Source organism: Triturus cristatus, chromosome 5_2, assembly GCF_964204655.1.
Source record: "Triturus cristatus chromosome 5_2, aTriCri1.1, whole genome shotgun sequence".
Lineage (NCBI taxonomy): Eukaryota > Metazoa > Chordata > Amphibia > Caudata > Salamandridae > Triturus > Triturus cristatus.
In genome coordinates, this window is record NC_140588.1 from 270,782,635 (window position 1) to 270,809,882 (window position 27,248).

The following is a 27,248-nucleotide window of genomic DNA, read 5'->3' on the forward strand; positions in this document are numbered from 1 at the left end:
TGCCTGTTAATTTAACACCTACCTCCCAGGTGTATATCTGCTGCCCATCATGTGCAAAATCATCATCATCAGTTTAAAGAGTGACATCTAGTAACGACTAGTGGAACTGCAGCTTGATTCAATGCTTTTGCATTTGACTCGTGAGGGACACCTAGTAATGACGAGTTGAACTGCAGCTCTTTGTAGAATTATTTTGATATTGGATACTATAATATTCACTGCCCACTGCTAATCTTGTCCCATAATGCTTTGCAGGGCCTTTGGTTGGGATTGTATTTTTGCCCATAATAACTGTGCTTGGGGTGGCCCTAAGAGGATGGGGCCATCACTGAATCGTTCAGCAAGATGTGCTCTTTGTTTTCAAGGCATCTGCTCGGTTCTCTCCCTAGGTTAGGGGGGATCCCAAAATCATCACCTCTCTCACTGCTTGCTAAATTATCACTTTCACTTTTGTGAAATGACTATATGCATTTTAGCATTTAAAGCCAGAGATACTTGTTATTTTACCAAAAATAAATGAGGTCTCTATTGGTGGAGCGAAGTTGCGGGATTCACGGAGTTGCGGGATTCACAGAGTGTTTCATCAACTTCGTGGAGTTCTGCGTTGTAGTACTCCGCCAACTACGCCCACCCTTATTCTACACATGCACTGCACTCACACACACACACATACATACTTGACATGCACAGTGGATGTCAGTGCAAAGTTCACCCCTGGGTTTCACACAGTAGCGGAACTTTACACAAGAGGTATCATTGACACAGAGAAACAGTGGTCATAATAAAAAAGCGGAAAACACGGTATGCTAACACCACCGCTGTATGCGATGTACACAGGGCAGGGACAGAAATCCCCTGCTGAGTATGAGGGCACACCTGGTGCCTCCATCCCGGTCACTGGACAGGCTTTTTCACATTGTTTAGTGTACCTAGATTAGTACATACGCTAGATTAAAAAAACATCATACCCCCCAAAAAAAGGTCAGGATATTAATTTAACATGCAGTGGAACATTCAGGGACAGAGGAGCACATGTGTTTACTATGCAGGGGACAATGCAGTTTTCTGGTGCTTCTCAGATGTGTTTGAAAAGGAAGAATGGAATACCCTCGCCTGGTTCACAAGCAAATTAGATATCCGGCTGAAAAGGAAAGATGGAATGGTGTGAAAGAGCTCTTGCCCTTAACAAACATTGTGCATGGCTCAGAACAAGAAAACGTCTATAACTTTGTCTCTATGAACTACGATTGATGCAGTTAAAAACAAAACATTGAAGTTACCAGTTTAAAGCCACAGGTGGCAAAGGGGGTTAAAGTGTTTATCAGCTAAAACAAAATAAATAATCATTTTCAGCATAGCCTTACAAGATAGCCTATACCAGCTGGAAAAAACGAGTTCAAAAGACCATTAAAATTACTTTTAGCTCACATGTTTATGTATTTTTAAGGACAAACCTGACAAATGAATATTACTGTAGGCCCATGCAGTGACCCAATAGGTCCTTCAGGGTTCGTAAACACTAGTCTCTCGAAAAAGAAAGGAAACATGCAATGTAGTATGTTAAAGGACTGATGTTCTTTGGAAATACCTGGTCACAAAACCATAACTATATGTTCTTGTATGGTGGTCCACCTACATTTTCACATCACAATCAGTTTCATCCAAGTTATCCTCTGAATGCCTGAGGGGGGTGTACATTGCATTTACAATTACCTACTGGCTGCGCTAGGAGACTGAGGCCAAGGGTAAAATACCACATCTTTCTGCTGTACCTGAATGCCTAAACTGGTTTCAGCTCAAGGTGCACTGCGCGCTTGCCCTAAATCCAATAGAATGAGCTAAAGCCATCCCAAGATGATCATGAAGGATAGAGGAAGTGGGTCACTTCCAAGATGAAATCCAGTTCTACTGGAACATATTTCATAGAGAACAGTTCACCCAACCCACACCGGACATAAATCAATCACACTTGTACATCTACCTCAAAGGAAAGAGTAGTCTCATCCACTGAGACTCCAGAAGATGAAAAGGCTTGGGATATATTGTAATGGGGCTCCTACGTGTATGGACAATGAAAATGTGTAGTGCCTGCACTCCTGTTATTAGGTGAGAATCAATGATATAAGAGCAAATAGGTTAGTTATAGCTGTTATCAGCATGCTGTCATGTATAAGGGTTTCAGCCCTGACCCTATCTGTATATATGAACATGAAGGATTTGCACTCGTCTCACATATTCTATGTCACTGGCATGACTTATGGGTTCATCAGCAAAACTTGAAGACACACTTACTCAGATTTATTATTTTCTTTTTTCTATTGACACTCACGTGCGTATATCTCCGACTCAACATATTGGAAGTGACTAATTACTTTAATCACGTCCGGAAACCACCACACGATTCAATTCATGATTTCATCTTTTCTTTACATTATACTCATTAACATACACGGTTGTTCACAGTGACCCGTGTTTCAACCTAGGATTCAATGAAGTTTTACAACTCACGCCGTCTATAAAAACAGCCTTTTTTCACGTCTCACTATGATGACGCGTTGCTGTTACGTACGCATCAGGATTCCCACGTCTCGCGTTCTTTGACTTTTGACGGGTAAGCCACGATACCTTTGAACTTTCGCTTCCTTTGAACCTTGGTTAACCGACCAGTTCTGTGTCGGACATACACCGTACTCAATGTAGCCCTTTTTATCCTTACAGACATGTCCAACACATGAATAGGATTACATCCAGAACACGGAAGGGTAAGATTTCACTACTTTCCCTTGACAGTCACTGTTCACACACAGTCGTCCACGCACTAATAAGATTCTCGTACCTTTTCAATAGCCGGATGTTGCCATATGATCACGGTCCCTATAAACTTGTTTGGACCCTTGAATGTGAGTACGACATATTAACATTCATGGTGTTTTCGATTAGTGCGATTCGATTTGGGGTCTGTCCTCTTCTTTCGGTTGTTCTCTGCACGATATTCACTTGGATTTTTCTTTGGATAGAGGTTGCGTTGATCCTACTACCCGTTCTCTGCACGATATTCCCTAAAACTTTTCTTTCGCTACGAACACGTTTTCTTTGCCTCTCAACAACACCGGGCTTCTTGTTTATTCACACACTTCTGGTTATGAGTGCAAATCCTAATATTACTGATGTGAACTAAGTACTATTGTTTCAATTTTTTGTAGTGTTATAAACGTGGAACTGTTTATTGAAGCACACAAACTGAATCCCCTGAAGAAGGGTTAATAACCCGAAATGCATTGGGATAAATGTTGAAAATATCGATGTATTTTGAAGTCTAAGGAATTACATTGTTTAACAGATTCTTTTTGTTTACCAAATATTTCAACCATGAATTATGTTTCACCCACAACGTATGTTTAATAATACGCGTTTAATCTATGTCATTTATTTGAATATCAAACATTCATGTTACTTTAAAATATTGGTTGATTAAAAATGTATACTACCTTTTGAAAACTCTTCGGAGTGCGATTGCTGTGCTTCCTACGTGTATGGGACATACTTGATAATAAAAGTACTCTACTTACTTTACCAACTATCCCATCACCACCATTTGTTTCTGTTACTGAAGTGGCCCTGTATTTTTAATATTGGCACAGTTTAAAGGCCTTAAGCCAAGAACCCAACACTGCAAGTCCAGTGCAGCCAAGAAAACACTTGGTGGACTCTGAAATTGGAGAGACTGTACATTTTCCTGCCTCCCCATATTGTTAAGCGAATAGTCCTTTTGATTCTTTATTCTTGGCCCTCGTCATATGGTAGCAATAACATAGTTTGTTGTTGCAATGGCAAGATCAATGTGTTAGGCCAACTGGCCTTCATGTGTATTAGGCTCCAGGTGACTTCTGGTAAATGGTGGATTTCATATATATTTTGTTTTTAATCAGTGGAAAAGTCTATGATCATTGTGCGTTTGCATCTGCAAACGTTTATCACAATAATCTCAGAGGCATACCCCTGTATGAAAATTTGACCTGTAAAATGTTTACTTTGTACTGTGCATATATGTTCAAGGTGTGTTTGAAGAGTTCCTTAAAATAAGTAACGACTAACTTTTTTATCTCAATTGTGATAACTTTGTTACATTGCATCTATTCTCAACCCTCCGCCAGTTCCTGGGAGCCTGGTCTCAACTGCTCATTCAAATCTCATTCCCCTCCGAATCAAGGAAGCTTTAGAGGCCAACTTTACATCTCAGACCATACTCAAAGCAGGGAGCAAATTCAAGTTCACCTTTGATGTTGCTGGATGGTTCCTACAACTGTATGGCTCTTGTAAAATCTCAACAAGTCAGCCTGAGATGGCTGACCACACCAGATGTACTGCTAACAGCAAGTGCTAGTTTCACAAATGAAAGGGTGGAGATCAAATCTAGTGTACATGTCCAAACACCACAGATTGTTGATGCAGAACATGGCTGGTGAGGTGTTCATGAAAGACAAAACTGTCTTGTCACACAAAGAATACCGTAGGGCCTTCCTGGCTCAGAGTGATTTTCTACCACAATAGCCAAATTTTAATATTGACCTGCACTTATATCGCCGTCACAATATCTGCTACAAACATATTGCCGAGGTAAGTAAATGCGGAGCAGAAAATAGTAAATCTATAGTTCTCTATATATACGAACATTGATGACCATTTAGTAGTCGACACTGTGGAGTATACACATGCGCAGGTCGATATTAGTGATCTTGATATTATGGCATTAAACTCCCTGAACACCGGATTCTGCTCCGAACATTAACATGGAGAGGATAGTTTGTCAGAAGGGATGCAGAGTTGAAAATCACACTTGGCTTAACTAAAAATTTACTCTGGACAGTCACTGGTGAAGGTTGCCTTCGGTTCAAGTGTAAAATCATTAGTGCAAAGTTGCTTCTAGGGACAGCCAGGGAAGGACTTCCAATTTTGTAAGACACTGGATTCAGACTGAGCAAGGTTTGGACTTCTGTTTCCAGTGTGCAGCATGATGGAGGTGACAAACACTGGAATAACCTAAATACAAGATGCCAAAAGAAAAACAGATTTCTCGAATCACCATGCAATGAAAGCAGTTTGACGGCAAAGTGAGCCCAGGTCTAATAAAGGGGATGTACTCTTCACCGGGAGGAAACACAATACCTAATCATGTGCCAAACACCAGTCAAGTGAAGAAAAATCTCTGGGAAAGGATCAAGAATTCTGTAAAAATGTTCACTATGTATGTAAGCTGGAAAATGAGTGAAAGGATTAGATGAACAGACTCAAGAGACTTTAAAGTAGAAAAGCAGACATCCAAGTAGGAGTATATGCACATATTGCAATAACTTACCATAGCTTTCATAAAGACACAAGGTGCAACACTTCCCTAGAGGGCAGTATTATGCGCTTCCCCTTTCTCAACTCATCAGTATTCATATGGTGATCCCCTAAAAAATGGTATAAGGGTACTACAAGGATCGGGCATTTCAATAAAAGCCTTCTGTGGTAAATGGCCACCATGATACTGGACAGGCACAGAATCTCCTCAATCAAGGCTATTCATTGATAATGCATGTGCTCAGGAGGTTTCTAGCAGTCTTGAAGCATTTCGAGGGGTACTTGAGCAGACGAAAAGAGGAACCTAGAAACCTAAGAAAGACACTATAAAAAGGAAAGTAACAGAGAGAGTACACATAACAAGGTAGTCTCAAGGCTAGTGGAGCCCCCGTATGAGAGCAATCAAGCCTCACCTACAAGATATCACACAAAGAAGACCATGTAAGTGAGTCCCCAGATCAAGTCAATTCATGATGCTTCTATTCGAGTACCCAGGAATCTTTAGAGATGGACACCGAATAGTCCATACTAAAAGTTTAAGTATCAAAGAATAACTGGGCCTTTGACAACGGTTGTGGCCACTTTCCCTTTTTTGAAGTCTTGGTTTGTTGACATTCGGTCCCTCACGAAACACTCACACGGATTAAAGGGCCGTGCAAATATTTATCTTGGAGTGTTGCAGGACTAGGGGCAAATGATTTGACCAAGATTGACTTATTAAACCTATCCAATATGCTTTCTAAAGCTTTGAGGCTGCCTTTCTTAAAGGTATCAAGTATGCTTCCTGCTGTGGGAGAACCAGATAGTAATCTAGGGTTATTCTCAGTAATTTTAGATCCTGTGGATACCTTGATTTTTCTAGGAGCACTGTCCAGTTCATGCACTCTGGGGGTAAGAGGCCAAATGAAGCCTCATGGGAACATCAGTACAGAAATCAATAAGTTTAGGCCACAGGAGCACCTCCGAACTCTGTTCAGTACGTTTATGCTTTGCTCTCACATCAATGTTAGCCACGTGATGCACTTCAGAGATAATCCTGGTATGGGGTGTACATCAGTTAGAAAAGGAGCACACCTGCAGGTTTAACCCTAGTATTCACAATATGATGCACTGGCAACCTTCCATAATGGTCAGAACGTCTACTGAGAAAAAAATATCTCTTGTCTGGGGTCAATTGAGCGTTCGAATAAAGATCAGTAAAATATAACCTCTTGGGTCTCCTTTACCCCTGTGCAACAAAATCCAGAACATTTTACGGTGTAACAAATCCCCTGCAACTTCAATGTCTTGTTTATCAAACTGTAAAATAACTGTAAAATTAAACATTTTGCAAGAGGTGCCTGGGAGGGCATTTGTAGCACAACCAATATGATGAGCCTCTGTGACTCGTCCATGGCAAAAATGTTGTTGCTTGAATCTGTACATATACTTTGTATGCAAAGAAAGAAGCATTAAAAATCGTTAGGGACCGTCCCTGAAAATGGCAAGTTAATTTTTTTATTGAAGCATAAAACATGTAAGCTGTACAGAGACGAACATTAACTTGTATCAAATCAGTTCTGCTAACACATCGCCAACTCTACAATTAGGTGCAAATATGTACCTAAGAGTAGAGAGATATGAAATGGACACAAAGCATTTCAACATATTCTAACGAATATTAAAGAATTCTAATGGCACTGTTGTGACTTTCATTGCCAGAAGAAAGTGTGAGGAATAAAAAAATATTACATAAAGTCATTGAAGTTACACAAAGCTACTAGACTGACGAGAGCATACGTTAAGATCTGTAATCTCTCAAGTTAAGGTGAAATAATACTTTGTTCGTGGACGTCAAATGGCTTTCAGACATACCTCGCCTCTTTGCAATCTGTAAATAGCCTGAAGACAGGTACTGCTCCATATCCTCTTGAAAGGCTTCTTCAAAAAACTTTTGACGCTCCTTTAATTTCATCTGTTGAGCATGCTCCATGTTCAATATTTTCTGGTTATGTTCCGCATCTAATTCAGCTAAAATGTCAAAAGACACAGCAAAGTGATTACAGTGCATTTGCTTTTTTGCATGAAAGCATGTTCTTAACAAAACTAGCAGGCAGGCACATTTTGTACTGCATTTTATAGAGGAATGTACATCTCTATATATGAAATCACTAAAATGAGGTCTGCATGTGCTTCAAATGGGCATAGATTCCAGCATTTACTCTTTCAATACACTTTTGAAAGGATCCATCAGTTGTTCGTTATTATTGAAAATCAAAGCTTACTGTAGCACCTTGTTGAAAATTATGAGCTTGAAGGCAAGATTACACTACAATCACCAAGCATCATACTTTTGCCATTGTTAATGCTAAAAAAACCAAAGTACTTCGGTAATGGTCTTTCTGGTCCAGACTCTATCTGGTCGCGGATTCCTTACCTTTTAAATATTTCCCAGGCGCCATACTGGATCTGGATACTTTTGAGTTGGATCCCTGCACGGCGATAGGTGGCACCGTGTGGCTTTGCACTGACTGTGTTCCGCTCCAGAAATGACGTGCAGGGCCTACATAGGTGCCACTCCAGGGCGCTGTCAGCTGCTTTTGAAGTGGTCTGTGCCCTCAGATGCAGACCCACAAAAGCAAACTAGCTTTGACCAGTGTGCAGATTCCTAGACTTGGGATCGTAATAATGGGTAGAGCCCAATTCACACAACAAGGAGAATGGGAGGGTATATGAGGAATCTGCAGTTAGATAGAATCTCTACCTTTAAGCACGTTACCCAACTTCTACTGATGATGACGTCTAACTGCCGATTCCTCACCCTTTGAATATATACTCGAGCAGTACCGATTAAGAGGTGGGTCTGTGAATTGGTCCAAACCAAGAAGTCCTGTAGAACAGGAACTCCACCTGCCAAAGCAGTGGTAGAAGCTTTTGCCCTGGTGGAATGAGCTTGCCGGCCTTCCGAGGACTGCTTTTTGGCCAGTGTGGAGCAAATATTGATACAGAGTAAGATCCAACAGGAGATAGTCCTCTTCTGCATGGCCTTGCCTTTTTTTGTGGCAACGAACTTCATAAAGAGTTGATTGTCCACCTGGTCTTTTCTGGTATGAGCAAAGTAAAAGCTCAGTGCTCTTTAAGGTACAAGCAATGGAGTCTCTCCTCCTCAGAGAAGTGAGGCGGTGCATAAAACGCTGGCAGGGTGATGATTTGACCGGCATGGGATGTAGTCACAACTTTTGGCAAGAAGGATGATCGCTCCGCAGAACCAGTATGTCTGGGACGAGTGTGGTATAAGGTGGGTTAAAACAGAGTCTAAAGCTCACTCACTCGATGAGGAGGAATGCATTCCTGAGGGTGAGAAGAGGCAAAGCACAGTGGTGAAGTGGCTTTAAGGAAGTGCCCATCAAGTAAGTGAGGACCAAATTAAGGTCCCACTGCGACATGGTGAAAAGAAAGGGTGGAAACAAGTGTTAGAGATCTTTTTAAAAACGCAATACAACCGGTGATTTAAACAATGAGGGCTAGTCCGGCAACCACAAAAAGGCCAAAAGGTACCCCTTAACTGTGCCCAAAGCAAATCCTTTCCGGGCAAAAGACAAAAACAAACAGAACATCAGATAACTTGGCCTGGAGGGGGTCAATGTGGCGTGTGCAGCACCAAACCACAAACATGTCCCAACAACAAGTGTATATGGTTTTTGTCAATGGGTGCACGGCTGCCAAGATGACATCAACCACCTCTGGGGAAAGGTCAAATGTGTTCAGCTTTTGTTGCTCAATCTCCATGCACAAAGGTGGAGATTGCAAAGGCCAGGGTGTAGAACCCTGACCAGTTGTTGCAACAGCAGGTCATGCTGGAGGGGCAGCCTGATCGAAGAACAAATGCTCAAGGCCAAGAGTTCTGGATACCATACTGTCCATGCCAATCCAAAGCCACTAGGATGACTTGGGCCCATTGTTCCTGGGCTTCATAACTCCAGACAGGAGTGTTATCGGCAGAAAGAAAGACAGGAGTTCCGAGTTCCACTCTAGGACAAATCAGCCCCATAGAGAGAAATGTGTTTGAAAATCCAATGCGCAGTACTGCTGAGAAAGCACTTTCTCGGCAGTGGCAAATAGTTCAAACAAAGGCTCTCCCAATTTGCGAAAGAGACCTTGTGCCACCTCATGGTCTAACTCTTGATCAACTGGGCGTCAATGGCCAAGCTCGTCCGCCATGTCATTAAAAGATCCTGCCAATTGGCTAACCACCAGAAAGATCCCTTGATGGCGCAGAGGTGTAGAGCCTCCTGGCACAGAGCCCAGGAAACCAAATCACCCTGCTTTGTTGTAATACCACATGGAGGTGATGTTGTCCATAAGCACCTGCCCCCCCATTTATGGACAGAAGGAAGACTTTCAATACCAAGCAGATGGCCCTAAACTCCAGGAGGAGAATATGAAGCTGGGCCGCCACTGGAGACGAGAGGCATCCGATATGCACCTCTCCCAAATGGTTGCACCAACCCAGAAGGGACGCATTGGTCAGACTGCCAGCTCTGGGTGGGGTAAGGAGCATAGTCTGTTACTGACCCAATCATGGGACAGCAACCATCACTGCAGATCTTTCACAGCCTTCTCCAAAATTTGGTCAGAGAGATACCCTTGATGTTGGGCCCACTGCGACTTTAGATCCTCCCCACAGACTCCACATATGCCACCTGCAGTTCTTGACCAGCAGGATGCAAGAGGCCATCAGTCATAGTAGCCTCAGAGTCAACCTCACTGAAAACCAGGATGGAGGCTGAAAGATTAGAATTATAACCTGAATGTCATGGACTCCACTAAGGGCATGCTAAAGGAGTTTGGAATGTGTGGCTGTGGGATGGCAGTAGTTGGAGTGACTCGCTGGCCCTGACCATGGGGGCAGTAGATGCCTTGACCACTGGGGGGGGGGGACACAGTGGCCACAAAACTGCTGTGGATTCTGCTGGGCTGAATTGGCTAATGTTATGGGGTACCTCTGCTGAAACCACAAAAAAACAGTAGGGCTGATGGAGCTGGCAACTTGGGCAGTTAAGCCCAGAGAGCGAACAATGGCCTTGCTCTCCTTGATCTTCTCCAGACCAGAATTCGCTTTGTCCCCAAACAGGTGAGTCCCAAAAAAGGCCATGTCCACTCGGGACGATTGGACATCGACTGAAAAAACAGTTGACTGCAGCCAGGCATGACGGCGAATGGCAATACTGGTGCCACTGGCTTGCCCAATGGAATTAGTGGTTTCCATGACACAATGAACCCTGAACTTGGCCGCTTAACAACATGGCCTGGGTTAGGACAGGTCGGAGGTCTTCTGGGACACCAGGGGCGGCTTGAGCCGCAAGTCTCTAAGAGCATGAAATTAGCATCCCAGAAGACAGCGGTCATTTACAGATCTGTGGGCCAAGCTGGTGGTACAAAATATCCTCTTCCCACAGAATTCTGCTTGTTTGGACTGTATATCAGGGCTTAGTAGTCAGAAGGGTTTACGGATTCATCCAACTTGTAGACACCTTCACTACCAAGCTTTCAGGGTGGAGGGGCTGAAACAAAAATGCAGGGTTACCTGGAGTAGGGCAAGAGCGGTCCCGCATACTGGCGACTAACCAGGGGACCACTGCAAGGTTTGGCCGAAGCCCCCAGAAGGGTATCTGTAAGGGTCTCATTGAAGGGCTAGAGGTTAGATGTTTGCCCTGGCTGGAGCACATCTGTTAAAATATTGGTTTGAGCATTGGTTGGAGAACATCTGTTAAAACATTAGTTTGACCTCTAAGGTCAGGAGCTGGAGGTCAAGAACTTCAGCCGCCCTATGCATGACCTTGGCGTAAGAAGCGTTCCCTTCAGTAGCAGGACCAAAGTGTGAGAGAAGCCCAGACTCAGGGAAGTATCAAGACAACTAGCCTCTCAAAGGTCATCAAACCAATTTTCCTCATAGTATCGTGCCCAATCTGATATTCAGCATCGTAATCCCTGTCTGAATCCATGACAAATAAGAAATGAAACATATTTGTCCTTCCTTGTGGGGGTTATGGTGCTTCAGACAGTCCAAGTCGGAGTAGCGCAGACACAGAGGACAATGGGCACCGCATCCTCTGGCGTCAATGGAGTCGACATCGGTGTCAATGCTCCGTTGAACCGGCGTGGCACCGGAATGGGAGCCGGAGGAAGCTCAGTGCTGGATTCAAATCCTCTAACTGGCGCCAGCGGTACCCCAAATGGAGGGCCTCTCGACTCCATGGAGCCCAAAGGAGCACTAGAGGGAGTCAGTAAGGATCCAAAGAAACGGAGAATGACCTCAAGGAACTCTTTGATCTGCCTCCGTGTCGCAGACAGCCCCAGAAACTCAACAAGTGTCGGGACAAGTTGTGGGATAGGCTCCATTGTCAATCGACTTCAGGAGAGAGCTCTAGAGGCACGTTCTCTGGACTATGAGAGTGAAGGAAAGGGGCAGAGTCCTGCTTGGATGTTTTATGTTTTTTCTTCAACTTATCCAAGGACTTGGAGCATGACGATGACCAACCTCGGGAAAGCCTTCGGTGACTTCTGGACTGGAACGATCCTTCGACTTGGACCAGTCTTGTTCCTGAAACATCCAGTGCTTGGAGACAGACTTTCACCTTGTGGTCTCATAGGGCTTCTGGGTCCATTGACATGCAGTCACTGCAGGCCTTAGAGTCGTAGCTCAACCTTTTAAAACCTGTCAGTTTGAGTGGAGAAATTTACCTTGCACACTGGATTTTATAATTTCTGAGGTAAATGTTTCACAAGCGGTAGTTCAGGATCCACAACTGGGGATGCGGAAAGAAAGGAACTGATGTCAGTGTGCAAGAGTGGGCCCAGCATGTAATTTCCAGTGGGGAAAGGCATCAGTGCAGAGCCACACGGTGTCACCTACTGGTGCGCAGAGGTACTGCTCGAAACTTTCTGGATCTAGGTAATATTAAAAAAGTAAGGAATCTGTAGTCAGAAGCCTCTATCAGAAATTGCTTTGTTGATCAACCATGCACCAGTTTCATAACCAACTGTCGCAGAATTTGCCTAGTTATTTTACTGCAACTTTACAGATATGGGGGTACCCTCAAAAGTGTATCAATACACTTGAAGTTACTTAACAAGGACATTCATAGCCATGTTTCCTGAGTTTCTGCAAAAGCCCCAGATTACCAGAGACTGACTACACTAACACTAGCAGAAAGAGAACTGGTCGAACATCACCAGTTTACTTAAACCATAGGAAGAGACTGAATCCGCCCAAGCACAAGAACAGAATGGAATTAAACAAAGACTTCTGTTTCAATTGACTGGCAAGAACTGAAGAGGCAGCTGTGCACATACTCAGAAACTGGTACACTTTAATTATTTGGACCGAAAACTCACTATCCGAAAACGTTTGGCAATACAAGGTCTTGAGGATACCAGAGAAGCCTAGCAGAGACATTTGTGCATGACCAAGGACAGCCTAGCAAAAGCACAGCTCTAAATTATTCAAACTTCATACAAGTGAAAACAAAGTTGCATTTTGATGATATCAAGGGAACTGATGTTACACAGCCTTTAAAAATTATTACATCACAGGAAGTGATGTCAACGACATGAGAGAACTGTTATGAAAGAAATGGAAGGTGATTAAAACAACACCGATACCACACTATAAAAATACATACCGAAAATAAAATTGCACTGAATGTTTAAGAGGTACACGTCTCTGGATGAAATGTGGCATATTGGTCTGCTGTGTGCAGAATGTTCTCTCCCCAACCCAAGGGGATGGACTAGAGTAAAACCAGTGGCTCAAGGGCTTCTCTGGTTGCAACCAAACCTCACAAATTGAGTTTAGGTTCTATCCTTCCTCAACAGGGGCGTGATTTCAGCCTGGTGTTAGAAACAGATCAACTCGATCTCCAATTCTGTGAGTCAAATCAAATTTCTAATTTTTACTTGCATTCAAGTAGAGTCTTGGCCTCTACATGGAGAATGGAAAAATGCGGGGAGGGGGGGGGGGGGGGGGAAGAAAAAAGGAAAGTAAGTAAAAAAAATAAAAAAAAGTCAATTAACAGAGTTTGCATTCCATGGACAGTGGGTTACTTTATCATGCAGAACGGTGGGAACTTTCCAAGGGTGCTCTTTTTTGTTTGTCCAGCCTGGGCCATTTGGGAAGAGTTCTCCTTCCGGTTAGCCTTCAATGGGAGACAGACACATTGTGATATCTGTATGCGCTGGATTTCTTCCCCATATCTCTGCTAGCTCTCCAGATAAATGGGTCACTTAGCTTGTCACTTCTATCTGCCAGCACACAGGCCACTTTTTCTTCAGCTTCTTTGGACTGTAACGTGGACAGTGCTAACTTTAAGTTGGCAGCTTTTATAAGTTTGTATCTACAGCAAGCAAAAAATACTTGAAGGAATGTCTTCTTTTACTGCGAAGATTCAGGTGTATGAGCCTCTGCATAAGAAGCATCAGCTGTAGGAAGAAATCTTTAGTGAAAGCAGATCAGTTCTAGCCAAAGTAAACAACTGTCCCTTGTCCAATGATACCATGGGGGATATGTATGGCTTTTTGTGAAAGATTCTGGGCTGTGAGAATCTTTATCTGTCAGACTTCTCTAGCTCTTAGCTCATTTTGCAAGGTTTAAAGAGATCTTTATGTACATCCTTGAGAGGCTGTTGTTCCTCGACAGGAGCACCTTTGGGTGCCCTGGTTTATGGATTTCTGGGGGATAAAGGTTGTTTTAGCAGCTTTATAGTGAGTGTGAAGGCCTTTCACCCAACAAGCATTGATCTGACGACATGTTCCAGCTCAGCAGCATTTTGCTGCATAAAGAAGCACTCTCTTGTTTCCCTTTTTTGTTAACATATTTTTTCACTGGCATTTCAATGTCACCAACAAAATATTTTTACCAAAGAACACGCTGCATATAAAACTAAGATAAAGAAAAGAATATAAAAAAAGGTGATGCAATATAAATGAGATCCTACGTAAGTAAGATATAACTATTCCACCACACTACATTTTTTGTCCATGTAGCTATCAAGACATCAAGCTATACCCCGGACCACGGAATGCGAAGGGGGGCAGTATAATAACAGGAACATGCAGGGAATTAATGTAGCAACCTAGAATTTTATACCATAACAAGCTTAAACCCATAACAATTCTGTTACATTCAAGCATTAACCTGAAACCATGTGCTCTGAATCCCTCGATGAGTGAAAAACCTATGTTTAAAAGTAACAACAATGAATTATTGCGAGATGGACGCTTGCACAGACACCCTCAAAGCTCACTATTTTAAGTCACAACAACCTCGAAAAATGGAGATTTCTACTAAAATGTGAAAAGTGTCACACTGTACACAACTAACTTTAATGCCTACTATAAAGTACAGGGGGCGAAAAACCAACAGTAAAGTACTCTGAACATGAGAAACCTGATAGATTTCCTCCATAATCATGGAGGTAGCTCCCCTCACCACTATAATTTCATAAAAACACAATTCTGTGAGTTTATATAAGGAATAAAACACCTCCTGCCGTACATGATAAGGCTACTGCAAGTCACCGGGGAGTTCCATACCCTTTATTAGGTTATGGAACGCCAAGGTGACTTGCAATATCATTATCATGTATGGCAGGGGGTAATTTATCCCATATAATACATAGCCACACCATCATCTTTCCCACAAACACTTGGATCCTTGGTAGCTCTTTCATTTAAAAGAAAGAGCCTGTTTGCAAACATGAAGAATAAAAATAGAACCTCTAGTGAAAAATTAAACACATCAAAAACCTGTTAGTGATTTGTTGAAAAAGATATTAGAAACAGTTCAATACAAGTCAGTTTAAAAAAACAACGCTGCAGTAGTTCGGAATGTGTACAAACATTTAGAAAGATTCTAATTTATTTATAATTATCTAAAGAATTAAAAAACACATGTTATGTGTGCTAGTCACTGTAAACTAGAAAAATAGAGTAGAAGAGAGAAAAGCAATGTTTCATTTTCCTTGCTTTAAACAGCTGCTCCTTGACCTGACTGACCTGCATTTCACCTCTGCTATCGGCTCTGGCAGCAGGCATTGTGATATCAGAACTCGACTGTAATAACTTATTACAGTTGACATTGCGCTACAAGTCGGCGATTATAAAGAGATTAGAGACAGGCGTGTATACAGGTATTGCAGAATCCCATGCATTATAAATGTATTCAAGTTTTCCAGTCCACACTGAAAAGTTCAACATGGATAATTCTATCAGAAAGACTAATGAAAAAGGCAGAGTCGCCGGCAGTTAATAATTCATCGCCATTAAGAGATTACTTTTTTGACCCGTTGTGAGGAATGTCTGAAATACACAAGCGAATTAATTCCGTCTCCAAATAAATCAAGCACCGCAACAAGCATTCCCATACCGCCAATCATGAGCACCAAGCAATATCTTACCATCACTCCAATGGATGAGAAACATCTCATATGATTGAATAAAAGGCCAAAATGTGAGCTGCTACTTCCGACCATAGAGCAAGCAGCTGTCAGAGCGGGAAGAGGCATGAAGACAAAGAGGCTCTTCCTTAAGGAAAGGCCATTCGCGTGTTGTAAACCGAGCACGTAGGCAAGCAACCACGAATCTACTGTGTCCAACCTGCCGCTGAGGATGTCCCCCTCATCCCTTCCTGCCTTCTTGAAATAACTCTTGCCGCCTCTGCTATTTATACTTTCACTGACAAACGCTTTTGTTTTTACAGAACACGAATGACTTTGCTTGAGAATCAGTTCCGCTCTGTTTAAAACAAAACGCGTCTGCAGGGCCCATTACTTGAAATTACCATCAAAATCCCCAAAATGGCCTGCAACGTTTATGTCAGATGTAATGATAATCTTCGAGAGGAGCCAAAGGAAATTTCATGACATTCAGGAAAGCCTCCGGGGAAACCATTGACTCTAATAATAACTCAGAACTGCTGTTGGGATCCGTAGCTTCGTCAGGCTCCCAGTGCGCTGCTTCGCACTGTATCATTAAGCAAAGCAGGACTGGGCCAAGGTAAAGGTTTTTATAAAAAATTAAGCAGGCATTATTAGTTCATCTATAGATATCTGTACTCTTGAATTATTATCTCTTCACGCCCTCTCCCTACCAGCCCAATCTTTTTCAGATATGTTCTCTCTGGATGGAATATTCCATATTACACCCTCCCAATTCTCATAAAGGAACAGTCATTGTGTGTTACTGATCTAATTTAGACATGAGACTATACCGGTTTCCTCCAAAGATTGCCACATGTTGTGTCATTGTGCCAAAGGAATTTACCTCCAATCCGCTTCTAGTCCATACCATAGCTCTAAAATAACCACACAAGTTACTAGAGTGTGTGCAGCTCATATTAATTTAAAAATCACATGCACACTGAAAATGGGGCGGGGTAAGGTATGGAGGAAGAGGAAGTGAAAGGCAGATCCTACAACCCTTCAACCCATGAGTGCTGACTGGGCCATAGATTATCCTGGGGGATTCTATGTAGGGCAGAAGTGTTTCTTGCAGCCCACCACCTATCTAGTGTTGGACATGGCAGCGGTATATGTTGCTTTTGGATTCTTGACGAGTGACTGCAAGGACATAAGATCTTGCGCGCTTCACGCCACCTGAGTGGTGGTGGTGACATGCGATTCTTAACTGAGGTTTCTGACAGTAGAGATCATCCTTACTATATGTTCCCTGTCTCCTTGCCATTGGGACACATCTGACCTACTAGTTTTCTGTCATGTTCTAGTATCCTTTCCCTGGCATTCCAAACCCTGCCACAACTGTGTCAGTTTTCCTGCCCAATGCCATTTGCGCCCAAGTCCATCTGGCCCCTAGTATCACTGTGTCAAGGTCAAATACCTTGGCTTTGGGCTGCAGAACCAATCCCCATTTTGCCTACAATGTTCAAGCATTAGCTCAGCCAAACCTGTGGTGCAGGTGCTGTTGGACAACTACTTGACCGCCTACTGCAGGTTATGTCTTTTACTGTACAGCGCAGCATACACCACTTTCGCTGCCTCTTAAAGTTTTTAGGTGTCCCGCATCCACACTGGTGTCTGCTGCTTGTGGTTTATTTCAGTAGAGGGTCTCTGTAAGGGGGACAATCATTTAACTATCCACCAAACATATATATGGGTTGTCAGGGGTCTTGTGTTTTGTTACAGGGTGTGTTAATGTCTCTTCGTGTCAGCTGATGTGAGTTAGTGCATTCCATGTCCCTGTGCTGGGTGTGTCCCCAGTAATCTCTCTGAGAAGGCTACAGACACAGATACTCACTCACCCCCTATCTCTAATAAATGCATTTACCTGCAGAATTTATTTTTCATGGTGGGGGAGGAGTAAACTATTCTTTACCGATTTCCAGTTGCCAGACGGTGCCCCTGAATCTGGAGATCTGTATCACACATTGGTTTTATACATGATATAACACATCAACAATGTCCAGCCCTTGGGATAGGGAGCCGTGCATTATGGACTGAAAGTAACAGCATGGTGGAAAAGGTCACTGAAGCGTACTGAACATGTGATGACGGTCTGGGAGAAGTCTGTTACCTAGCAGCATATGTGCTAGAATGACTGTTACTCCTAAAAACTGGCATCCCAGCAGTACTTGGCTGATGGACATCTTGAACTTGTCCTGATTAATGAAGAGATTCAAAAGGCGGGGGTCTTCTTAGGAATAAAGTAGTAAAGGGAACAGAATGCCATGCTCCTTTCCTCTAGAAGCAGCACCTCTATGACCCTTTTACCCCACAGAGAAAAAACCTTTGCCTCTAAAATCGAGGAGAGTGCCAGAGAGAATGTCCTGGTAAAAGGGAAGGGGTCTGGTGGAAAGGTGAGACCATGAAGGATAGGGTGTAGATATTGTAGATTATCTGGACGACCAACTGATCCATTGTGATTGTTTCAAAAGAGGAGACCCTACTACTCACCCCCAAACCAGCTTCAGGTGGGAGGGAGAGTTAAAGAGTTATGAGTTAGAGGTTTTGAGACCACAGAGCCAGCGGAAGGTTGTGGGAACTGGATCTGCTACAGTTGTTGGTGATGGATTCCATAGATCCACCACTACTCGAAAAGAATGTTAAATCTGTTGCAGCATTGGATAGACTGAGGAGGATATCTCTGCTGGGACTGTTGTGCCCTGGAAGAGCCTCTAAATGTCCTGTACTGTTGGTAAACTGTCTTGTTAGGGAGGCTAGAGCCAGAAGCAATCTGTTCTTGAAGCACTACATGGGAAGATATGGCCTTCTCACCAAATATGTGCTTGCCATCAAAGGGCATGTCCATAAGTGTGGTTTGGGTATCTCCGCAGAAGCCCAAGTAAAGCATCCAAGCTCGATGGCACAGGCCAAGAGCCACGTCCATGGATCAAGACACAGTGTCCTCATAATCTAAGCTGCACTTTAGGATTTGTTTGGGTGTATCCAAACCATTGTTGTCCAGACTAGAGAAAGACTTTAATGTGACCCAAGAGAGTGATCCAATGCATTTGGCACATTATGTGCAGAGGATGCGACTGTCAAAAGCAAAGAATTTTCAACTCACCGAGTCCAAGCTTTTAGATTCTAAGTCTAGAGGGGCCCATGTGAAAAGCACTTGTGTTAAATTTTGCAGACGAGTCTTGGGCTCCAAGACTTTTCAGTGAAGAGTGTGATGACAAGAATTTCATATGACATGGAGCAAGTCTGTGCCATCTAGCTATTGGTCTGTGTACTGTTGGGCTCAAGAAGGGTTCTCCCTAGCAGCCAGAATAGGCTCTAATAATGCCTCACTGAAGAGTAGCAGAGGCTCTGAAACTCGAGAGGAGAACTGCAAGATCTCAGTCAAAAACATTGGATTTTGACTCAACCATAGAGTCAATCACAATGCTTCTGCTGCTTTTTGTATGACCGTAGTGAACAAAGAGACGTCGTCCGAGGGAAGGTCAGAGGTCCAAGGGATGTCCCATTCTGCAACCACTTGCATTTTCTAAATCAAGCTGTAGGCCAACATCAATGTAAGAGGCCAGCATCAGTGTAAGAGGGAAGGAGGTTATCAGCCTCCAAGTCATTGCCTTCTGTACAGCCATAATCCTTATTAAGCATTGTAAGAGCATCAGTCAGAGTTTTCCATCAAGGCAAATGTTTGGGCCATGGGAAGGGACTTTGCCAAGAACTTGTCATCAAAACAGGCCTTAATATTCTCTTTTGCCACTTGAATGTTATCAGTTAACTTCGAAGCCAGTGGCAAAATCTGCTCCAGTGTCGAAGGGGACACAGGGGACAGTGCCTTGAAAGGCACTCACTTCTTTGAAGGTACCACAGCCAGAGCCTGTAGAGAAGCAGAGCCAGGTAGCATCAGGGTTGGAGCTGGCAGGGTCCCTAAGCTACACGATCAGGTCTATCCTTCGGGAGTCACCCAGCAAGTAACTTATCTGTCGTAAGATGTAGAATGGGTAACCAAAAGGCTTTGACATGGTTAGGAATGGCCACTGGAGTCAGAAACCTCAGCTTCATCTTTTTTAACCGTCAGAATCTACTCTGATGACTAAGAAGAACCCTGCATTCAAGACACAACATGCAGATGTCAAGTGGGTCCAACAAGGGCATCTTCCAGAACCTGAGACAGGGTTTAAAACCCGAAATTTTAGAAAACATTAGCTATAGTGCCTGTAGAAAAGCTGAAGAATTTAGTAAGTGGGGCCCTAAGAAGACCCACATCAATGAGGCACGGTAAAGCAGGAATTGACACCAATGTGCATGCTGGTGGCTTATATGCCGCAATATTATCACTTCCAGGAAGGACAGAGTCATGTCTGAGGGCGCATGGTGAAGTGTGGGTGGTGTTCAGCATGGCTAAAAGTTATTGCTGTGATCTAGAGGACAGTGGCGTAGAGTCGAGTGGCGCGAAGTAGCATACAGTAAAGTGGCATATAGTATTGTGGAGTGGAGTGAAGTAGATTGGTATAGAGTGGAGTGGCGTAGAGTAGAATGGTGCAGAAAAGAGTGGCACAGAGTGGGGTGGAGTAAAAAATTGGAATTCAACTTTGTTGCAAATTTAGTATTTCGCTCCTCAAAATCACTCTCAAGGTTACTGAAAAGACTTGTAAACAAGCGAGTCATGAAAGCGAGAGTTAAGATGATGTAGCCATATATCCTTTTACTTAATCAATCTTAGCAGATTTTGTTTTGAATTTAGGAACCAACGATCTACATCTGAATGTAAACTTGGCAAAATGGAATCCCAAAAGGGGTTACACGTCACTCAGTCCGCAAAGTAACAGGTCCACAAGACTTAAATCATGTTAATTGTGTGTTGAGGATTGACTATAGAAACCGTCTTTTATGCAGAATGTTACTAATGACATTAAATTTCCAACAAATACTGGTTGTATAATCAATCCAAAAAACTGTAACCGATTTATGGATAACAAGTTTTTAGAAAGTTCATAAAAGTTATAAAACGTTATGTTTTATTAACTGTAAAGGGTTTGTATGTTCACACTATTGAGACTTATCAAACGAATGTAATAAACGACTAACAGGAGGAAAGGTACATTGCTGGCCAGCACAGTGAACAGCGCGATCTTGTGGACACTTTTTGACATACTGTTCTCTTTTCCTGTGTCGGGAAATGAATGAAACAGGAGCGACTTTAAAGAGATGGCTTTTGTTCCAGATCAAAAAAACAATGCAAAAAGAGCTAGACAATTACAATGTGGGGAACTGAACACCTCTTACCAGTCGATGTTGGGTGCATGGATCAAAGCAAGGGGGGAAAAAGTGCTATAATGCGGCCAGCGTTGACGGAGTCATATCGCTTTTTGTAAACAACTTGTTTAAAACAAGGGAGGTGAGAGGAGTAAGATGCAAAATGGACAAGGTGTGGTAGGAGGCGTAAGAAACAAAACAAAAAATATTTAATACAAAAATATTAACTGGATCAGCGCGATCAGCGGAAGGAGCTGCACTTACTGCAAGTTCCAGCCGAAAAAGAAGACGCTAGCAGCAGGAGCTGCCCAATAAGGCAACAGCTAATAAGAGTGACAAATAAGCCAACCAATGTTAAGCAACGGATTATCTGCAAGGTTCTTAGTGTATACAATGCGCCTCGCCAGCAGCGCATGCTGTGGCGGGCGAGACCTAAAAAGGAGGCTCAAGAGACCGATTCGGCTCAACTCGTTTTTATTATTGGATAACTACTCGATGGCTGCATGGTGTGCTTGGAGCATGAACAGCTTCACAGTGAATTATTTGAGCAAAACAAGATCAGAACTTTCACATCACATCTACCATCCCTGGTGGTCAAAAATGAAACCAGGGTTGACAGTACAGACATAGGAAAGAGATGGCATAAATCAATTACTCTTCTAACATGTAACTTCAGGAAATCTAATGTTTACAGACTTTTGCCTTGGTCACAAAACCTTAGTGGACATGGGATGGCAGACTGACCTGGTAGATTTCCAGAGGTGATTACATTTTCTCAACAATTAAAAGTACAAAAGCCAACTTGTGGCCGTTTAAGGAGAGTTTGTCAGCAGTATATACTATCTTAAAAGATTACATCTAAGCGTGAGTGTTTTTTTTAAATCATGTTTTACACTCAGTCCTCGCTGGCGGGAATTGTTATGTTGTCCTTGTCTGTGTGAATTAACATCAATGGAAGAAAAAGGCATTTTGAATCCTTCGTCTTTGAAGCCATTATATGACACCAGCAGATATGATGCGACACCGTATGAGCTTAATGACAACTCCATTTAGAGCTATGTTGTCAGTTTAATATAAGGAAAGAAACAGATTTTTTTAAGGTACAGTGCAGCTTTGGTCTGCATAAGGCAAAATTAAGCTCTATCTTTAAGCAATTTAAATATTAGGTTAGCCGATGTTGCAGTGAATATATATATTTCTTGCCTTTGGCTTATTTAATAGGGATCTCTGAAAATGTGCTACAATTTGATCAAACTTTTTCTGATAAATTTATTCTTAGTGACTCTGCAGCTGCATATTAGCAGGGATTCTTTATTCGGTGCAACGTCCTGTTACTTTGAGAACAAATCATTCATCACAGTCGGGCCAAAAGCAAAATCCTGTTCTGTTCGGACCATGTCTGAAATACTCGACTGGAACAATCAGCAAACATTGGAAAAGCCTTTAGGTCTTGTCCCTGGGAGAGCTTTTGACTTTTGCAATTGGGTGGGGGGCTAACGGGGAGAAAGGGTGGAGAACAGGATGATTTTAACAAGCACCTCATCCAAAAGAGCTGCTGTCCATCATCAGAATCTTAGGGAGGTCTGGTTGTGGCTCTATCCCCCTAAACAATGACTCCAGCAGAAGCCACCAAGACATATATTCCTTAATCTCAGGAGACAGAGGGAAAATCATGTCATAGTCCCCTGAAGAAAGACCCAGAAATGCATGAAGGTGGCTCCAAAGAGGAAGAAGATGGAATCTGGCCTAAGGGACTGTAAAGACAGAAGCTGCAATATGACCCTGAGGATGCAGCCGATGACGAACAGATAGAGGCTGAATTTGAATAGCCTTGGACACCGAAGGGCATATTTACTAGTAAAGTGGCGAAGCGTGCCTTAAAGCCAAGAAGACTAACGACAAGCGCCATCACTTTAGAAACACAGGGCTGCACCATATTTACAAGAATATGGTGCAACCCTGCGTTCCCCTTGTGGTGGTGCTAAATTTAGTTGCCTAGCGCCAACGCAGGCACCCTTGCACCATAGGGCAAGGGTGTCTGCGCTGCAGTGGAAGATGGCGTTTTGTTACTTCTATGTGTGCTGCTCAATGCAGCACACATAGAAGTTGCAAAATGTCCTTTTTTTAAAATGATTGTTTATGTGCAGGAAGGAGCACCTTCCTGCACATAAACAATCACTGGAGTTTTGCTGTTTCCATGTGCGCTGCACCATGCAGCACACATGGAAACAGCAACATTTTTGAGCAAATAAACATTTCTCCTTCTTTCGCCAGGGTAAAACCAGGCTGCAGCCCCTGAGAGGCCTCTGGGGTACCTATGCCCTAGGTACATAGTATACCATGTACTAGGGACTTATAAGGCTTACCCAGAATCCAATCTGTGGTGTACCTAAAGTACATGCAATCGATTTAGAGAGGAAGCAGCTAAGCTGGGGCCCTGGATAGCAGGGTCCCAGCCAGACTAAAGTCGAAAAAAGTGAAGCATCAGCAAAAAGTGGGGGTAACCATAAGAAGCAGATCCTACTCTCCTACAAGCATTGTACATTTACATCTGTGATTTATATGTATCAGTTCTTCAAAGTAGCCTAGAGCATTTGCATTCAGGGCAAACTGTTCTAAAAACTTGCTTTTCTATAGCGCTCCATACTTGACTTCAGCTGTTTCTCAGCAGAGGTGTTAACTTGCCAAATCTTCGTGAAGGCTGTGCATTCTGTTATCAGCAGCTCAGACATGATGATGCTTAACTAAAGCAAGAAGCTCAAAACAAAATCAACAGGCGAGGGTGAACTACTTGCACATGAGGTATTGTTGCTAACTATAATGTACTTGCCGCTTGTATGGCAAAGAAGCTTGCATTGCTGTCTGTGCGTACCTGTTCTGTCTTGAAAGCAAACCTGTATTTATGGCTGTCTTTTACTACCTAGCCAGGGTTCTGGTGCCCTTTTCTCTTGATGCCACCATGGAGCCACTGTTACGCCACCGGAGAGAAAGGAAGACGTGGACAGACCCAGACCCTCCAGTGCCGAGCTGCCTGCACGCATGTGAGACTGCCTCGGATAGCGACTTGCACCCGAGACACTGGCACAGGAGGGCTCGCAGATGGCCGGGCAGCAGCCACCCCGAAAAGGACCGTGCGGGAAGTGGCAGGGAATTAAATGCATGTGATTGGCAAGTGCAGGCCGGCAGTAAACTTCGTAGTTAACTAGACCACAAACTAACATGTAAGCCGAGACCACGGCGTCAAGACTGCATGCTACTTACTGCACTGCTGCCGATTTAATTATGAGCCCAAATTGAGCTGATGGTAACTGTGAGCAGAAAGAAGGGGAAAATGTGCGAACAGCGCCTCTTTTTGTGCAAATCCGTGAATCGGGTGTTCAAAATGTGTCATTTGCGCTGGAGAGTTTTAGTGCCTAATTTTAAGTGGTTAAATTACCAGAATACTGTTTATGAGCTGGCTGGTTAAGGGTAATTTCAGATGAAAATAGACGAGGGACTAATAGCAAAGAAGAGAATATATATAGATGTATTTGCCTGCATCAAGACGCATTCTCGTGCCAGGCTGGCAATCTTGGAATTATGTTTTTTATTAAATAAAACCTATTCCAAGATGGCAGTCAATTATCATGATGCGTGTTCATTAGTGTGCAAATACCTGTGCATGCGTCTCGATGCAAACGGCCGGTTTTAGTTTGGATTTCTAACAGAGCAGATGCCCATATTAGAATGGTTAAATAAAATTACAATAAATAAAAAAAATAATAGTGCATGAAGCACAAACAATGACTCAAGCTGCCCAAAAGCACATTCCTGCTGCATAAATAAATAAATAAATAAATAACTAAATAACTAAATGGGAGTGAGGTGAGAAACTGTCCCGGGAGCATTGGGGAGTAGGTGAGGACACAACTTACCCAATCAGAACAAAGCACAAAGGGTACAGGAGGAAGGAAGAGAGGATCACGAAAGGGAATGATAGAGAAACAAATACCACAGGAGCAAGGAAGGACAATAAATTGACGAAGGGAGGAGAGCTTGAGAAACTAATGGGGAGGAGAGAGAATGAGAAGACATAGGGACTTTGTCAGCATGGATAAGTGGTAAGAAAAGGAGCATGGCACAGAAAAAAATGCAGGCAGGGTCGATACGTAAGTTATAACAAGCATTGGCCGCGCGGCAGTAATAGTAACGCCACGCGGCCGTAAAAGCGAAAGTCATCGCGATCACTCGGAAAGGGAAAGTGATCGCAATGGGATGCACGCGCAGCAGCAGGGGGGGAGGGGTATGGTGCTGAAGGCTGGCGCAGGATGGCTGGGCGAGAAGGGAGGGGGAATGCAGGGAGCAGCTGTGCGCGTGCACGCCATCGTGCACGGACGCTTGTAGCCAGCACAAAAATGTGGGTAGCACTTTCCAAAGCCACCTACTAAATGTCTCGTCAGAACAGCGCATGCGCTGGGTCAAGTGAGACCTAAAAAGTACCATAAAGCAGTCAACGCTGGCCATTTCATAGCACTTTTTAAGTCAGACTGCAGAGACTGGGGCAGGTAGGAGTGGGAGAGGAAGGAAGAAGAGAGAGAGTATGAGACAGAAAGGACAGTGGGAAAGCGGAAAAAAGCAAGAGAGGGGAGAACGAGAGAGAGATGACATTAGGGGAAACATGGAGAGAGAGATTGGAAGTGTGTCAAAGAAAATTAAATTATAGGGTACAGAAAGCATTGGAGTATGACTTGGGAACACAGCAATAAAAAAATCATTTGAACAGTAGTGCCATGCAAAGACACAGATGCATGGGGCGGTGGAAAGGGGAGACGAAATAGGGACGGGATGGATGAAGGGTGGGGGGAAAGGAGAGGAAGCCGGGGACGGCAGGGATAAGTTAAATAAGCTTTTAAAACAAAGAGCTATGGAGATGGCAGCAGAGAAGAGCAACGATGATGCCAAAGAATGGTAAACTATAGGCAGGTTCCAAGCCCAATATTAGAAACAAGAGTCTCGCAAGCGAGAGCACATATGCTAGATCATGCTTTCGTAGACTTGACATAAAAAGGGGCACATTATTGCACTCCAACGGTACTGCAAAGCGTACCTGCAAACGAAGTATGAATGACAGGAGTATTTGATAAACGCACAGCAGTTATAAGTCTGCATTCTGCTTTCAGAGCGATGAAAGCCCGCCATTTGCAAAAGCAAGTCTCAGCAACCTGCCTGCTTTAGTCACTCTGGCGAATGAGGCAAGAGAGGCAAGACTTATTAGGTGTGAAAACCTGGGACATCTCATAAAAGGCCCATCCAAGGAAGCGGCAGCAGCAGCATAGGTACAGAAAATTTAGAAATGCTGTCCGTGTGATTCCAAGGTCGGTACAGAGGGCACACCTTACTAGAAGGCGAGCTGTGTTGGTTTACAACAGAACATATTCTGCTGTTGTGGTGTTGCAAACTGCTTAAAGAAATATGCGCTCCAAGAAAGAAGCGTGGAAGTTCAAATGTGCAGTGACAATTCAGGCCTTTCATCGTGCCTACCCAATCAGTGCAATGTTCCAAGGGTGTAAGCGTGCCATCAGGAGAATCCAGGCAAGTGTGAGGATGAGGCTAAGACAACTTTATTACAGAGCTCTTAAGAAAGCTGCGCTCTTTGTTCAAAGACTTTACAGTTGAAAAAAGTGCTCCGTGCAGCATAAAGCGGAACCTGGACACAAGCGGGAAGCTTGTCTTCGTTTACAGGCTGCATTTGGTCAGGAAACAAAGGCACCAGTGGAAGAAAGCTGCGACTGTCCAACAAGTTCTATATAGGACGTTCCGTCAAAGACAACTCTACCTCAGACTCCAGACGTGATCCAGCGTCATTTCGCTGCATATCGTGCAGCGCTTTATCAGAAGTTCTTGAGAGTCAAAGCATCTGCAATCTGCATGCAGGCAGCATGCCGAGGATACAGAGCATGGACAATGCAAGTCAGTGCAGCACTGGAAATATAGACTGTTTATAGAGCTTACTGTGCTAAAAAAACGGATCTAATAAACTTAACGGCATGCCTTACAATTCAGACATTTACTAGGGCCTACCTAATTTCTTAGAGACAATGACTGCCTTTCTTAAAGGTGAGGAAGGCTGCACTGTGACTATAAGCAGCTTATCGTTTCTAGGTTGTCAGTAGGAAATACAAAAGCAACATACTGCTGCTGAGGTGCCTCAGTCCTCCTACA

At 43.3% G+C, this 27,248-nt stretch overlaps 1 protein-coding gene across 1 annotated transcript in view; it reads right to left on the reverse strand.

Annotated features, from left to right (window-relative positions):
* The window catches only part of DTNBP1 (dystrobrevin binding protein 1), a 516,522-nt gene that overhangs the window by 25,182 nt on the left and 464,092 nt on the right, over window positions 1-27,248 (reverse strand). Inside the window, exon 8 of the mRNA XM_085607033.1 lies at window positions 7,198-7,353. Within this exon, the coding sequence (XP_085463159.1) occupies window positions 7,198-7,353 (156 nt within the window). The remainder of the gene's footprint in view (window positions 1-7,197; window positions 7,354-27,248) is intronic.